Genomic DNA, 17,176 nt, shown 5'->3' on the forward strand with positions numbered 1-17,176 from the left:
TGTATGTATGTATATAAATACAATGCAAAATTTCGGGAATAATAATATATACAGTGTTTTACATTAAATCAGAACATAACATGCTCTGTGCCATTAGAACCATCTCATGGTGCTGCTGTTGCTGGTGTTTGAGGCGACTGTGTACCGGCACCAGATCCATCACTTTAAGCAGATACAGCGCTCTCCTCCCTCCATCCCTGCTATCTTCCCACAATCCACACGTGACAAACTGGACGAGGGTCTGTTACCCTGCATCAGATATCTGCTCAACTTCAGCTTCTACAAGTTTGGCCTTGAGGTTTGGCTCCTTCATCTTGTACATCACAGCCTTTAAAACACTCTTAATGAGTCGCAGAGAGACATAAACCCACGGGAGGTGGCTTACTATGATCAAAACCCTGCATAAATAATATCCTTTTGTACTGGCAAATGTATTTGAACTCACACACTAATAAAATTACCCCATTAGAATATGCCTGTAGGTTTCTTTTATTTTGTTTTACTTATGGTGACCTTCCCACGCTCCATAGATCTGCTTCCTGATGACTGTGAATGCGATTGGCCAGCGCATGAACTTCCTGGTCTTGATCCACGGGTGCTGGTTGGTTGCCATCATGGTGCGTCGTCGGCGCGAGGCCATCTCCCAGATCTGGTCTAAATACTGCATCTTCCTGGTCATCTTCATGATCTATCAGTACATCCTGTGTGTGGGAATGCCTCCTGCTCTCTGTGTTGGTTAGTCAATCTAAAGACCAAAGATCTTCTCCATCAGGCTAAACACAAATCTAGAACAATGCAATCCGTCTAGTTTGTAGTCTGCACAACCAGTTTGTTCAGAAAACATTATTCTAACAGACATCATGAATCCAAGAAATTAACTAGACCTGACATTATTATCAGCGTGGCAACCTAAAAAGCTTAATTTGATGTCATTTTTTTACAGACTACCCATGGAGATGGAAAAACAAAATCACCATCAACTCACCTCTGATTAAATGGATCTATCTGCCTGATTTCTACACCATCCCCAACTCCAAGAACCTCATCGGTGAGCAAGAACAATATTTTACATGTTGTATATCAAACTTCTATATTACTCGGATATAGCACGAGTACAGTGTGCTTTGAACCCTGTGTGTGTGTGTGTATGTGTGTGTGTGTATATGCAGCGGACTTCCTGCTGCTTATGTGTGCCTCGATGCAGTGGGCAGTGTTTGAGAATGAGAAGAAAGAGGAATGGATGGTGATGGGAGGAGAGAATAAGGACAACGCAGACCCCATGGAGGACATGCTGTTTAACCCAGCTCCTAATTTCATCAACTGCAGGTACAGCCTATGGATCCATGATGATAGAAAATCTCTGTCCTGTAAAGCTGTCCCGATGGTGAATAATCGTAATTATTTGTTTCTCATGGTCATATAGAAAACAGAGTTCACAGTCCGAAACAGTGGAAAACAGCTCTGAGACAAAATGTCAGGGATTCCCCGCAATTTAAAGGCGCAGAGACAACACTGGTACATTAGACATATGTGAGATTCATTTCCCTAAGCGTGATTACGGTTTTTGGCCACATGGTGGCAGTGTGGGGAAAGGGGACAGAAATTTAGTCAAGTGGATTGGTATGCTTTACGTTGTATATCCGTGTCAAAGTCATATAAAACTCACTTTGTCAGACTTAAGAACAAATCCGACTTACAAACGTGCTCCCGGAACAAAACTCGTGCATAAGTCGGTACATGCGCTAATCAGCAATAACATTACGACCACCTGCCTAATATCGGGTAGGTCCCCCTTTTAGGTGATCTACACTAGTCTTCTACACTACTTGGATTACATGGGTCAGACTTTATAAGCCTTGGCCACCCATGACCCTGTTGCCAGGTTTTTTTTTTCTTGCGCCAGATTTGGTTTGTCCTGACCACTGCAGACCAGGAACATCCAACAAGAGTTGGTGTTTTGGACTTTCTCTTATGCAGTCCTCTAGCGATTACAATTTGCCCCTCGTCAAAGTCAGTTAAATCCTTATGCTTGCCCATTTTTTTCTGCTTCCAACACATCAACTTTAGGAAAAAGGTTCACTTGCTAAAAATATAACTTTTTTTGACATGTGCAATTGGTTCTGCTCACTGTGAAGCATTTAATCTGCTGGAAATATAATAGAAGAAAAAGGAGAAGTATTTCTCCCTTCATCTTCGAGGTTACGTTAGACTCCCTGTCTTTTCCATTACATCCTGTCTTGTGTGTTATGGTTGGTTACAAGGTTTCAGTCTTATCCGATTGGTTGTGTGTATATGTATATCGATGTTTCAGAACCTTTATTTTTGGCTCTTTTTTTCTGCTTTGCATGGACAGGCAATAAAATCCCACTCACGAGTTTGTGACATTAATTCCGACTTCAATAGGCCATTAGGTGTAAAGGAAATTGGCATTTAACTTACGGTAGTGGGATATAGCATCAAAGCTGAAAAGAAAATAATTTTTTTTTATGGATTACTGTGTTCCTTGGGCAAAAATATCACTGCATCATCAAAGATCAAGGTCATAATCTTGGTCTGCCTTAGAGTTTATCTCAGGGGAGATTAATGTCACGACGAGACTTTCACCTGACATTCTCGTTTATGGTATGGGCAAATCTGCATGGAAAGCCTGTTATCATGCTTTCTGTTCTTTTCTGATATGATTCTACTTTTGGAGCAGAAGTGGGAATAACATTTAACAATGTCCTTTCCATTTGTTTCTGGTTATGCGTTCTGGCACAATTCCCCCTCATCTCACAAAGAGTGATGCTTTTAACTGCTGCCAAACTACCCATTACTGTAAAACGGATGTTACTGCGCTTGCATACGAAACAGGTCTCGAAACGGTATTGAGAGACTTTTTACTTTATAATTACAAAAAAAAGAGAATGGCAAAAAAAAGACTGGGAACATGGATTATATATGCAGACATGTAGTATAGTATGCAAGTAAAACAGGGAATATTATACAGTGCGGAATACCTGAGTGCCAGCTTGTTGGGTGATTAAACATAGGAGTAAAACATTTCTGTTTGTAACACTGATGAGCATTAAACATGGGTTATATTTTTTGTCCTTATTAAGGTGATGAGCTAAAAACATTTATACTATTGATCAGTGCATTTAAATCAACAGTTCTAATGACTATGATTAAGATAAATCTGTCTGTTATTAAATATTACAGAAATAGTTGACGTAAGTGGATAATAAAAGTTTAAAACCTTTTTTTATCTTTAATTCACCAGTAGGAGGTTTTTGGCCTATAATTTGGTGAGGCGGAACAACCTTACTATCAACATAACAACTTGATGCTATTGAATTATGTAGTGAATTTTTTGTGTGAAAAAGACATTTTTGTAGCGAGTTAAAGAAAATAACATGCAGTCATCCAGGATACCAGCTTGCTTTTCCTACTGGATTTGTATGTTACACACATACAAATATGTTGCATGTACACACAGTAAAATCATTATTGTTATAATAGTTATCAGATTTCAGCAAAATTTCCAGCTCGACTACAACTTGTGGATTTAAAAAACACAAAAAAAAGTTCTAAAACTAGTCTAGAAACTAGACTTTACCATTGGATAAAGAGGCACATTTTGTGTGGGAAACACTGCGTATGTCATTATGGATCAGTCCTTCTCCCAGTATTTGCAGTATAGTACCATATATATATATAATCGATTATCTCGTTACATTGGCACCTGGAAGTTTGCGGGATATATTTAGCAGCAATGTAAGAATTTGAACAACTTTGGCAATTGTTAAATTGTGATAGCTATAGTAGGTCAGAGCAACTCCAAAACTAAACAGTGGTCAGGACACACTGTACCTAAAGTGGTCATGGAAACGGATAATGTGCAAAAATTATTCAAGAATGATTTGGGGGACATGACAAAGAGTTGGAGGTGTTGACTTGCCTTCCAGATCTCAGTCCAATCGAAAATCTGTAGGTTGTGCTGAAAAAAGCAAGTCCATCCGGTCCATGGAGGCCACATCATGGAGGCTGCTGACGGCTTGGTGACACATACAGTACCACAGCACACCTTTAGAGGTCTGGTGGAGTCCATGTCTCGCGAGGTCAAGGGGGACCTACTCAAAATTAGGGAGTTGGTCATAATGTAATGGCTGATTGGTGAATATGGTTGGACATGCTGGACATCAAAGGTGGGGAAAAAGTGAATGTGCGGTTAACATGTTTGTGTCTGTGTTCTGATCATATCATACGCTATTTTGTCAATGTAGGCTCTCAGTTGTACATTTCGTGTTGTTTAAAAGGGCTTAGAAACCTATAATAACCATATACATGCATAATTTAGATAGATTATAATAGATAAATAATCAAGCTAGTTGATTAAATAAAAACACAAAATATTTCTGGAATTACAGCATTTAAAAAAAAAACACTTACAAATCTCCTTATTGTTACGTTTGTCTTTAAAAAAAACAGAGGTTCTAAGAAAATAACAAGCCTGACCTTTAAACCCACCGTGTGCGGTGTTCGAGTAAAACAGATCCAGTATAAAGCTGGTGAAATTGGCTCACTAAGCCTTATTCCAGATGGGCTGATATCGAAATTGTCTCTGTCTTTCTCAAAGGTCTTACTTGGACATGGCGAAAGTCCTAGTGTTCCGCCACATGTTCTGGGTCGTGTTGGCCGTCGTGTTCGTGACGGGCTCCACGCGGATCAGCGTGTTCGGTCTGGGCTATCTCCTGGCCTGCTTCTTCTTCCTGCTGTACGGTAGGCGTCTGATGATCAAACCGTCACGTACACGCCTGCTCATGTGGGACTGCCTCATCATCTACAACGTGGGAGTCATCATCGCCAAGAATTCTCTGTCCGTGAGTGAGCAGAACAACTCCCAGGCCCAGAACAGTGTCACGCATGATTGCTGTAATAACCGAACTGATGATGTGTAGGCATTAATGAAGGTGTGCGTGTGTGTGTGTGTGTGTGTGGTCCTGTCAGGTCCTGGCCTGTGTGTTTGTCGCTGAGATGCAGGCACGTTTCTGCTGGGTAATCCAGCTCTTCAGTCTTGTCTGTACTGTCAAAGGCTACTATGACCGTGAGTCTGTGTTTACACTCGTTTTAAAAGAATAAAAAGGTTCTATTTAAAAAAATGACACATTGTTTTTTCTGGCATTGAAACCACAACTCATATCCTTTGGAGTTTTATGCAGTTACTAGTAAAAGGCGGTTTCTTTGCAGACCTCTTGTTTATGGTCGACGTTTAAATTGCGCTCATTTTTCTCATCATTGTCTTAAAAACATTTTCATGGATGTAACTTAAGATGTGTTGTCATGGCAACAACACAAAAAAAATCAAAGCAGCTTAAAGCTCTTGAAGTTTGTTTCTTGACTGATTTTGTTAGCTAAGATCCAGCTTCAGAATGGTTATGTGTGTGTGTGTGTGTGTGTGTGTGTGTGTGTGTGTGTGTGTGTGTGTGTGTGTGTGTGTGTTTGTCTCCACAGCTACATCTCTGAGCGACAAAGAGTGCAGTTTGCCTATTGAGGAGGCAGGCATCATCTGGGACAGCATCTGCTTCTTCTTCCTCTTACTTCAGAGGAGAGTCTTCATCAGCTTCTACTTTCTGCACGTGACCGCGGATCTGCAGGCATCTGCGCAACAGGCATCACGGTGAGAGCGCCGCCCTGCTGAAGGAGAGAGGAACGACACGCTAGTGCAGTAGAAACATGAAATCGCCTGGAAGCGTTTTTGATGTGTTTTTGTTTCGACCATTAATAACATTATAATTAACAACCATTGAGAAAAACAAAGTCCATCTTAGTCTGCCTAATAAAACAGTCCTATTCATAATTATTGGCGCCCCATGAGTAACTCACATTTTGTAAGATAAAGTAGCTTTTTCACATAAAAAAGAGACAAATCCTGCCTTTAATGGAATTGCCTCATCAAAGAATTTTTTTTATGTTTTTTTAACAAAATGTGGCACAAGTATTCACACCCTAGCAGGTAATACTTCATACATACCTTCTTTATTGCGTCGACTGATTTGTGATTTTGTGTGTGTGTGTGTGTGTGTGTGTTTGAACATACAGGGGTTTCGAGCTGTTCAATGCCAGCATTCTGAAGAACGTGCGTTTTTATCAGCAGGCTGAGAAAAAATCCATCCAGCAGCTGAAGGGCTCGTGAGTTGTGTTCCTCTGCACATGCTTTTTCCCCCACAGCACACACACACACACCACCCTAACACTCACATGATTACAGCCCATACGAGCTGGATTCTCCCATTACTATTTTAAATAATTAATTACAAACTCAGCAGTGAGTGTGCGATCCTATAAACGTGCTGCAGACTCACTGGTGACTGAATCTCAGCCTGTGTAATTGTGTAATTGTACTATAATCTACACTATACTGTACTTCTATCACATAAAGTCTTGTTTTGCTGTATTAAAAATTAATTTTAATTTTTTTTTTAGAAAGTCTGCACCACTGTAGATGCTCAGTCTCTGCATGTCTTTTTCGCATTTAAATAGTTTCAGTTAAATAAATGAAATGGAAATGTAATTAAACACATTAGCCCTTGATGCACCACACAGTACTTCACTACACTCACTGTTTATATCGGTGCGTCTCCTCAGGATGAAGCGAATCCGTGACAAGCAGCAGCGTTATAAAGATGGACGGAAGATATCTGAAAGAGAGCAGCAGCCATCAGGTGCACCTTCGCTCTCCTCCATCGCTCCCACATCATTCAGTTCTGTTATAATTAACGCAGTTCAATGTTCCCCTTGGGGATTTATAGACTAAGAACATTTAGGATTATTGGAGATGATAAACAGCAGATTGCCCAATAGTAAGCAAAAGTAACATTAAACATTAATGTAGTTCATACAGATATAATGTAATGTACTGATTTACACACCTGCACTGGACTATGCAATATACGTTATATGCTGTATTTTAGCAGTCACTTTTTTCTTCTTCTTCTTTTTACTTTTACACACTACTGCATGTCTGTGTGACCATACAAAAATGCATTAATTTACATAAAAAAAAAAAAAAAACTTTTTACATGTCACTGGATATAAAGTTAACAGACACCTGTTATTTCTACAGAGTCTCAGGAAGAGACGAAGGAGGGAAAGAAGAAAAAAGAGTGGCACCGTCCCTGGATAGATCATGCAACTGGTACATACGTCTTTTATAATCCTCATACAGGCTGAAACAATCTAGCTAAATCTCCACTCATCAAGTCTGTCACTCACCCACATGCTTACTCTTTCACTCACTCGCTCCCTTACTCGCTCACTCCGCTAATAATTATTTTCACCCATTTACCATATTACATACAGTACTTACCCACCCACTCACTCACTTTCAATCATTTTCACTCTCTCACCCATTCACCCTGTTATTCACTTATTCTAACATTTACACCCACTCCTTCACTCACTCACTCACTCACTCACACCCACTCACTTTAGTCCCTTAATCACTCTCTCCCATGCTCACAACTCCCTCCCTCGCTCGCTCGCTCGCTCGCGCAAACTCACTCACTCACTCACTTCCACCCACCGACCCACCCACTCTATTACTCCTTCCCACACCAACCACCCACCAACTCACTCACTAGCTCCCACCCACCCACTCCCTCCCTTCCTCCCACCCACTTACCCACCCTCTCACCCATTCACACACTCACTCCCACCCACATATTCACTCACTAGCTCCCACCCACCCACTCCCTCCCTTCCTCCCACCCACTTACCCACCCTCTCACCCATTCACACACTCACTCCCACCCACCTATTCACTCACTCACTCCCACCCACCCATTCACTTACTTACTCACTCCCACCACCCACTTACTCACTAACACCCACCCACCCACTTACTCACTCCCAACCATCCACCCACCCACCCACTCACTTACTCACTCACACCTACCCACCCACTCACTCACTCACTCACTCACACCCACCCACCCACCCACTCACTCCCACCTACCCACCCACTCAATCACCCACCCACCCACTCACTCACTCACCCACTCACTCACTCACTCACTCACTCACTCCCACCACCCACTTACTCACTAACACCCACCCACTCACTCACTCCCACCCACCCACCCACCCACTCACTCACTCACTCACTCACTCACTCACTCACACCTACCCACCCACCCACTCACTCACTCCCACCCACCCACCCACCCACTCACTCACTCACTCACTCACTCACTCACTCACACCCACCCACTCACTCCCACCTACCCACCCACTCACTCACTCACTCACACCCACCCACTCACTCACTCCCACCCACCCATTCACTTACTTACTCACTCCCACCACCCACTTACTCACTAACACCCACCCACCCACTCACTCACTCCCACCCACCCACCCACCCACCCACACCCACTCACTCACTCACTCACTCACTCACTCACACCTACCCACCCACTCACTCACTCACTCACACCCAAGCCACCCACCCACCCACCCACTCACTCACACCTACCCACCCACCCACTCACTCACTCACCCACCCACCCACTCACTCACTCACCCACTCACTCACTCCCACCCACCCACCCACTTACTTACTGCCACCCACCCACCCACTTACTCACTGCCACCCACCCAACCACTTACTCACTCCCACCTACCCACCCACTCACTCCCACCTACCCACCCACCCACTCACTCACTCACTCACTCACACCCACCCACCCACTCACTCACTCTCTTTTAACCCACCCACTCACTTACTTCCTCCAACCCAACTCATTCACTTGTTCCCTTCCATCTAACTGACTCACTTAGTCACTCCTTCAATCACTGCCCGCATACTCACAACTCACTCATTTAGTCACTCACTCCCACCCATCCAATAACTCACTCCCTCACAACCACCTACTCACTTCCATACTCACTCACATATTTATTTACTTATCCACTTATTCTATACTCATTTAATCTACCACTCACTCATTCACTCACTCTCCCCCACCCACTCACACATCCACTTACAGTACTCACACACCCTCTCATGCACACACTCACCCTCTCTATCCCTCTTCTTCTCTCATGCTCACTCACTCTCACTTATTTTAGCATACTTACTTACTCACTCTGTATTCACCTACTGTATTCTCTCTCACTCACTCACCCATTCACTCACTCTCACTCTATCACTTGCTCACCCACTGAACCTAGACCTCTGTCTGTGTGTGTGTGTCTTTAGTATTGCATTCTGGAGATTACTACCTGTTTGAATCAGACAGTGAAGATGAGGACGTCTTAGAAGAGGAGCAGAAACAACATAAACAGACTCCATTTCAAGTAAAACACACACACACACACACACACAGGTAGTAATTGCTGATATAATTGTTAATGTCAAGTGTAATTGATCTTTTCCTTTTGTATATAAGGCTGTATCTTGTGTGTGTGTGTGTGTGTGTGTGTGTGTGTGTGTGTGTGTGATGCATGATTGTACAGATGGCCTACCAGGCGTGGGTAACTAGCGCTAAACAGGTACTACGAGAGCGACAACAGAGACAGAAAGAACAGAGACTGGAGAAAAAGAGACATCTGGCTGTCTCGCAGGCCTCAGGTAAGACACCCCCCGACACACACACACACACACACACACACACACACACACACACACACACACACACACACACACTTTATTATTCACATTACTAAAGGAAATTTCCCTCTTAGCCCAAATGTAGTATATAAGAGACATGGTTAGTGTCTTCAGTTTGTTATTTATGTTGTGCGATGGCACTGCAACACAAACACACCACCAAATAAGATACAGTATTCAGTTTAGTGTTTAATACTAAAATAAAACGTTATTGATTCATGTACAGTATATGAAATTGGAACGTGATTAGGGTCACACAAGCCTGACCCGGTGCAGAGCATATTGGTTGTGTATTCAGGTTTAGAGTTATTTACGTATTCCTTATATGACTATTTATTGATCAGTGACCAGGAGGCACTTTTTATTTTTGTCACTTTTACAGCAGTATATTACCACATTTAAATAAGAAGTTATTCCCATATCAGTGGTGTATATATACTCAGTTATTTTGCTTAATCAGGTGATGTTGTGGAGGCAGAGCCTGTTTTTGAGGAGGAAGAGGAACAGGAGGAGGCAGGAGAACAAGAAGAGGAGTCAGGTGGGTGCTCACGTCTAAAGTGCTGTAGCATTAGGAAATCTGTGAGAATAGAATGTTAGTTTTCCTCCTGATACAGTACATGAGAGTTAGATTCCTAATCTAAATGTCACTCGGTGGTTCACTGCACTCTTTCCTCTGAAGCTCTCTCACATTACATCTGCTATTCTTATAGAAATAGGAGTATTGGGAAGTAATGATCTATAAGATTTTAACACTAAAGTTGTGAGCAATCATAGAGGTGGTTCAAGCCTGAATTTGTGGTGTATTTGATCACTTAAAGGTTTTGACACATTCATCACATCTGCTGTTGTTGCAGGTTCTGGCAGCGATACGGTGCAGCGGATCCTGGACGTGCTGAAGTTCCTGTGGGTGCTGTGCTTGGCCATGGTGGACAGCTTCACACTGTGGCTCAACCTGCTCACCAAGCAGTACGTCGACACATCGACTGTCCTGTGTGAGGAACGCTACCTGCTCATCCACCACATCAGCCAGGTCAGACACCACACACCTACACACAGTCATGTGTAAACATTAGCGCTCCATCTTTTAATTCTATGTGTCTTATATATTAAAGAGAAAAGAAAAAGAATCGAATCTTAGCGGGTCTTAGTATTAAGCAAATACAATTTAGAGTTCAATATTCTAAGATTATTTACAAGTGAAAAGCATTCAAGACAGGCGCCAATCTTCCCAGGAGTGGACGTACCAGCACATTCAGTAGAATAATAATAATATAAAAAAAAAACTAGAGCTACATCTCAGACCCTACAGGGCTTGCTGAGCATGTTAAGTGCTAAAGTCAATGAAAGCACAATTAGAAGAAGACTGAACAAGTATGGTTGGCTTGGAAGGGTTTGCCAGGAGAAAGCCTCTTCTGTTTAAAAAGAACATGGAAGCACGACTGAGGTTGGAAAAACTGCATCTGAACAAACCACGAGACTTCTGGAACTTCTGGATGTCCTGTGGAGAGATTAGACTAAAGTGGAGTTCTTTGGCTTTGTGCCATGTTTGGCAAAACCAAACTGCATTTCACCAGAAACACCTCACACCCAATGTCAACCACGGTGGTGGATGGGATGATGATTTGGGCTTGTTTTGGAGCCACAGGTCCCCGAAGCACCCTGCAATTATTGAGTCAACGTGAACTCCTCTTTGTACCAGAGTATTCTAGAGGGAAAATGTGAGCCCATCTGTTCGACAGCTAAAGCTTGGACAAAATTCGGTCATGCAAAAAGACAATGATCTAAAACAATCCAGTTAATCTACATCAGAAATCTAAGAAGGTTTTAGTATGGCTCTGTCAAAGATCAAACCTCGAATCAATTGAAATGCTGTGGCAGGACCTTAAGAGAGCTGTGCATACATGAATGCCACAAAACCTCAATAAAATGAAACAGTGTTGTTAGGAAGAATGGACCAAAATTCCTCCACTAGAATAAGAGAGACATATATGATATCCATACAGGAAATGATTACTTCACGTTGCTTCAAGTACTGCTGCTAAAAGTGAATCCACAAGCTGTTGAATCACTTGGATGGTACCTTTATAACATAAGATGCTGTGTGTGTGTTGTGTAGAGGCCTGCAAGCGAGCCCACAGATGACCAGCTGTCTGAGGAAAGTGAAAGCATCACCCTGGACACATGTCTGGATGAGACCGATACTGACCTTCTCAACATCAGTCGTACTGCCAGGTGGGTCTCGTCTGGATTACATCTCAGGGTGAAGATGTGAAATCTATGCAAAAACAAATGGGTGTATTACAGTCTGGATTGTTACATCTTTTGTGCTGTCCTGTGAAGGTGATGTCCGGCTGTAGTTTTCATGGTCGTGAGGTTTATTTTTGTTTTAAATGGTGGTTGCTACGGTTAACTGTTTTCTTCAATACCCACAATAACTTTTAGACAACCTGTGTGTGCGAGTAGCTGAAACCTGGGCTATGGTGGGGAACAAAATAACTATGGTAGATAAAGCTCCCCTCAAAAAACAGATAAGAAAATGGATAAAGCTCCCCAATCACTGTAGTTCACCTAATATCCGAGCTAAGTCTCTGCCGTAACAAGTTTTCGAACAAAACCTGACCGTTATTGCTAATGTCAGAGATTGTTAAAACTGGTTTTAATTACTTGTAAAAATGGGTGGGTAAAAAAAAAAAAGGTGTCGTGTTTTAGGCTGTTTAAACCAAATCTTTTGAGTGTATCGCAAAAGCGAAAAAGAAAAATAGGGGACTACTGTTTGTTTTTCATGAAGTCATAAAACCTGGTGGAATGGTGGTGTATTATCGAAAGTCTAGTCATCTGGATTTACTTCTACAAGTCATTTTAAAATGGCCCCTGACAATACTCAACACTAAAACATAAGCCAAGCCTGCACATTTTTCTTTGTGTAATTAAGGTGGCTTGAGAAAGCCGGAATGTTCAAATGAGCCAGCACTTTTCAAATTCCAACTGTCAAAATCCCCAGAATCCTTTGAGACTCATTCAAACTTCCCTTTTATATACTGTATTACTAATCTATTCAAACTCATTCAAACTCATCTATCTATCTTAGAAACATGCTAGCAACTTTGCTAATCATGCTAGAAACATGCTAGCGCCTTGCTAATCATGCTAGAAACATGCTAGCGCCTTTGCTAATCATGCTAGAAACATGTTAGCAACTTTGCTAATCATGCCAGAAACATGCTAGCAACTTTGCTAATCCTGTTAGAAACATGCTAGCAACTTGCTAATCAATCCAGAAACATGCTAGCAACTTGCTAATCATGCTAGAAACATGCTAGTAGCTTTGTTAATCATGCTAGAAACATACTAGTAACTTGCTAATCATGTTAGAAACATGCTAGCAACTTTGCTAATCATGCTAGAAACATGCTAGCGCCTTTGCTAATCATGCTAGAAACATTTTAGCAACTTTGCTAATCATGCTAGAAACATGCTAACAACTTGTTAATCATGCCAGAAACTTGCTAACAACTTGTTAATCATGCCAGAAACTTGCTAGCAACTTTGCCTATCCTGTTAGAGACATGATAGCAACTTTGCTAATCATGCTAGAAACATGCTAACGACTTGCTAGTCATGCTAGAAACATGCTAGCGACTTGCTAATCATGCTAGGAACATGCTAGGAACATGCTAATCATGCTAGCGACTTTGCTAATCATGCTAGAAACATACTAGTGACTTTGTTAATCATGCTAGAAACATACTAGTAACTTGCTAATCATGTTAGAAACATGCTAGCAACTTTGCTAATCATGCTAGAAACATGCTAGCGCCTTTGCTAATCATGCTAGAAACATTTTAGCAACTTTGCTAATCATGCTAGAAACATGCTAACAACTTGTTAATCATGCCAGAAACTTGCTAACAACTTGTTAATCATGCCAGAAACTTGCTAGCAACTTTGCCTATCCTGTTAGAGACATGATAGCAACTTTGCTAATCATGCTAGAAACATGCTAACGACTTGCTAGTCATGCTAGAAACATGCTAGCGACTTGCTAATCATGCTAGGAACATGCTAGGAACATGCTAATCATGCTAGCGACTTTGCTAATCATGCTAGAAACATACTAGTGACTTTGCTAGTCATGCTATAAACATGCTAATCATGCTAGAAACATGCTTGTGACTTGCTAATTGTGCTAGAAACATGCTAGAGACTTTGCTAATCATGCTAGAAACATGCTAGCGACTTTGCTAGTCATGCTAGAAACATGTTAGCCACTTGCTAATCATGCCAGAATCATGCTAGCCACTTGCTAATCATGCTAGAAACATGCTAGCAACATGCTAGCAACGTCCTAATCATGCTAGCAACATGCTAGTAACTTACTACAAATTCTAGCACCATGCTAGTAACTTGCTAATCATGCTAGCAATATGGTAGTAACTTGCTAATCATGCCTGAAACATGCTAGCAACATGCTAGTTAATTGGTAGTCATGTTAACAACATGCTAGTAACTTGCTAATCATGCTAGAAAAATTCTGGTAACTTGCTAATCATACTAGCAACATGTTAGTGACATAAATCAATGTGTGTAATGTGCGCTGCAGGTGCAAAACATTTTGGATTATTATCCAAGTTGTAGGCTAGTCAATATGGGTGGTATCTGACATTAAGGATCCGCAACTGTAACCACAAACTCCATAGTGAATGAATCTATCTATCTATCAATCTATATATCTGTAACTGTCTATCTGTCTGACACTATCTATCTATCTGTCTTTTAAACCTTTTAAACTTAAACTGTTTTAACTTTTTTTAACTTCTTAAACTATTTTAAACTTTTCACACTTTTAAACTTCTATCTCCGGCTTTCTCAAGCCAACTTAAAGTTTGTCTAAACAAACTTTTTTATCTAGTTGTACATTATTGTTTATTTATTTACATTTTTGCCGTGTTGTTTATTCAGCTCAGATGTAACTGTTATCTGATCTCCTCCTCTCTCTGCAGCGCTGATGATCTGGATGACACTTTTGAGTCCGAGGAGCCTCGAGCCCACAGCAGGATGACGCTGTGCTCTCAGCCCACTATAGATCTGGAGTCAGAAGCACAATGCTTAGAACAACAAAGGAGAGCCAGAACAGCCAGTGAACTGCTCACAGACAGGTAGACATAGAGTAAACACTACAGAACTTAATAATAATAATAAAAAAAAAGTAATTCTAAGCTCTAATAATAAAACATGCTGCTTATGAAAAGAACAAAATATTTTTTTTGGGTTCCACTTTAAAGTCCTACAAGATATTTTAAGTCTGTTTGTCTAGTTAGAAATTCTAGAGTGCAGAAACGGTGTTATAAATAACAGAGAAATTAAATTAAAACCTACAGAACTGCATACAGTACAGTATGGATTTTTATGACCCATGCTTGTTCTGTTCCAGGCCCTATGCTATTGAGGAGCTGGTACAGAGTCATCAGTTTTATGCCTCCCAGAACCGGCTGCTTAAACTCCTCTTTGCACTGTGTAACGTCCTGGCTGCGCACTCGGAGCTGGTGTGCTACTTTATAATCGTGCTGAACAACGTGGTCACGGCCTCCGTCATATCGCTGGTGCTGCCCGTCCTCATCTTCCTCTGGGCCATGCTGTCAGTGCCACGGCCTTCTAAGAGGTTCTGGATGACTGCCATAGTTTACACCGAGGTGGGGAGAATGAAGAGCGGATTGAGCTCTGTTGTTTTGTAAACAGATAAGTAAATGCTTTATCAGCAGAGGGCTGTTTTAGGCCAGTTTAGACTTAAATCATCCATCTAGTCCACATACTGTATGTATAATAATTCATCAGTGCTCATAAAATAATATTTTAAACAATAAGTCCATACAAACAGTCGAGTTACGAACTTTCAAAGATATGAAAATGAACCCATGAACTCTGAGTATTCTAGAGGTAAATGTAAGGCCAATCTACATCAAGAATTAAGGTTTTGAAATGGCCTTATCAACGTCCAGACCTCTAACCAATTGAAATGCTGTGGCGGGACATGAAGAGAGCTGTGTATAAGCAAATGCCCAAGAACCTCAATTAACTAAAACAATGTTGTAAAGAAGAATGGACAAGGATGTTAGAGACTAATAAAGTCATACAGGAAATGATTAAGTTACTTCAAGTACTGCTGTTAATTGAAGTACCTTAATTTAACTACGTTAATTTAACGGTGTGAGATAATTTATATGTTGTTATTTATCAGAAGATGTATTTGCCTAATAGTAAGACATTCTACGATTAGATAATTTTTATTATGTTTTCACAAAAACAAAAAACATAGAATTAAAAGTGGGGGCACTTACTTTTACACATGACTATGCAGTGGGATGAAAGTATCTGGATTTGAATCATGGAACAACAAGCGTAAAAGCAGAAAAGAAGCACCAAACAATAATGACGGAGACAAAAGAGAAACATGAATCGTTCAACCATCAGCACGGTCAAGATTATGGAACATGTTAGTTTTATACTGTGTACAGCCAATTACATTATTATCCTAGTTCCTAGACAATGTTTGTTCGACTTAAAAACAAATTGGACGTACAAACAAGCTCTTGGGACTGACCTCGTTTGTATGTTGGGGACTTACTGTAGTAACATAAATAAATGAACCAGTTTCTGTGCAATAAGTAATTTTGCTGTAATAAGCTTCTGTGCTATTATTTACTGGTTAGAAAATGCACAAATGCTGTGATGTGAAGGAAGAGGGATTTTTCAGCCCATAGTTTTCCTTTCCTAGCATTTATTAACTGTTTTTGCACTTGGTGTGAATAAATAAATCTGACATATAAGTTTCTGTCTGTCCTTCTCTTTCCAAGGTCATGGTGGTGGTCAAGTACCTGTTCCAGTTTGGCTTTTTCCCCTGGAACAGTGAATATGAGCTTAAAGTAAACGAGAACAAACCCTACTTTCCTCCACGGATCCTCGGCCTAGAGAAAACCGACAACTACATCCGTTATGATCTGCTACAGCTGCTGGCCCTTTTCTTCCACCGCTCTCTGCTCCAGGTATTCCACAGTCCAGCATGAGATGTGTGGCTTTCTTAGTATCTCAGGAACTCTACAGTCTTATATTTGGGTCTAATTAGAGTTAGTTCAGAGTGTTTTTTTTTTTTTTTTTGGTCTTTCCCTAACAGCGCTACGGTCTGTGGGACCAGGAAGGACATCTAGAACAAAAAAGCACAAAAGAGAAAAAGAAGAAGAAGCAAGCTGAAGAGGTGACGGAGGACAAAACCGCCAAGCCTGATGCGGCCGAGCCACAAGTGGACATTAAGGCAGAAAACCAGACCGAGCCTGAAGATGCACAAAATCCAGAGATAACACCTGAACCCGAAGAGCCCAAGAAAAAAGGCGGATTTTTGCGCTTCCGTAAGAAGATGTCCTCAGACAAAGGTATATTGAAGAAGTAAACTTCACTTAATCATTTTAGGCTGCTCCGTTGCTTTAACACACTTTGAAGTTGTATGTTTTACTCCTTAAGAAAAATAAAATA

General features: G+C 41.2%; 1 protein-coding gene across 1 annotated transcript in view; it reads left to right on the forward strand.

The window, feature by feature from the left end:
- The window catches only part of piezo1 (piezo-type mechanosensitive ion channel component 1), a 113,132-nt gene that overhangs the window by 85,572 nt on the left and 10,384 nt on the right, over positions 1-17,176 (forward strand). The window contains exons 21-39 of the mRNA XM_053493314.1: positions 98-298; positions 531-735; positions 944-1,048; positions 1,170-1,326; positions 4,619-4,862; positions 4,990-5,086; positions 5,494-5,659; positions 6,082-6,171; positions 6,628-6,704; positions 7,106-7,177; positions 9,242-9,339; positions 9,499-9,613; positions 10,113-10,190; positions 10,507-10,682; positions 11,769-11,884; positions 14,653-14,808; positions 15,084-15,342; positions 16,504-16,692; positions 16,821-17,076. Coding sequence (XP_053349289.1) covers positions 98-298; positions 531-735; positions 944-1,048; positions 1,170-1,326; positions 4,619-4,862; positions 4,990-5,086; positions 5,494-5,659; positions 6,082-6,171; positions 6,628-6,704; positions 7,106-7,177; positions 9,242-9,339; positions 9,499-9,613; positions 10,113-10,190; positions 10,507-10,682; positions 11,769-11,884; positions 14,653-14,808; positions 15,084-15,342; positions 16,504-16,692; positions 16,821-17,076 — 2,857 coding nt within the window. The remainder of the gene's footprint in view (positions 1-97; positions 299-530; positions 736-943; positions 1,049-1,169; positions 1,327-4,618; positions 4,863-4,989; positions 5,087-5,493; positions 5,660-6,081; positions 6,172-6,627; positions 6,705-7,105; positions 7,178-9,241; positions 9,340-9,498; positions 9,614-10,112; positions 10,191-10,506; positions 10,683-11,768; positions 11,885-14,652; positions 14,809-15,083; positions 15,343-16,503; positions 16,693-16,820; positions 17,077-17,176) is intronic.

This window comes from Clarias gariepinus, chromosome 3, assembly GCF_024256425.1.
Source record: "Clarias gariepinus isolate MV-2021 ecotype Netherlands chromosome 3, CGAR_prim_01v2, whole genome shotgun sequence".
NCBI lineage: Eukaryota > Metazoa > Chordata > Actinopteri > Siluriformes > Clariidae > Clarias > Clarias gariepinus.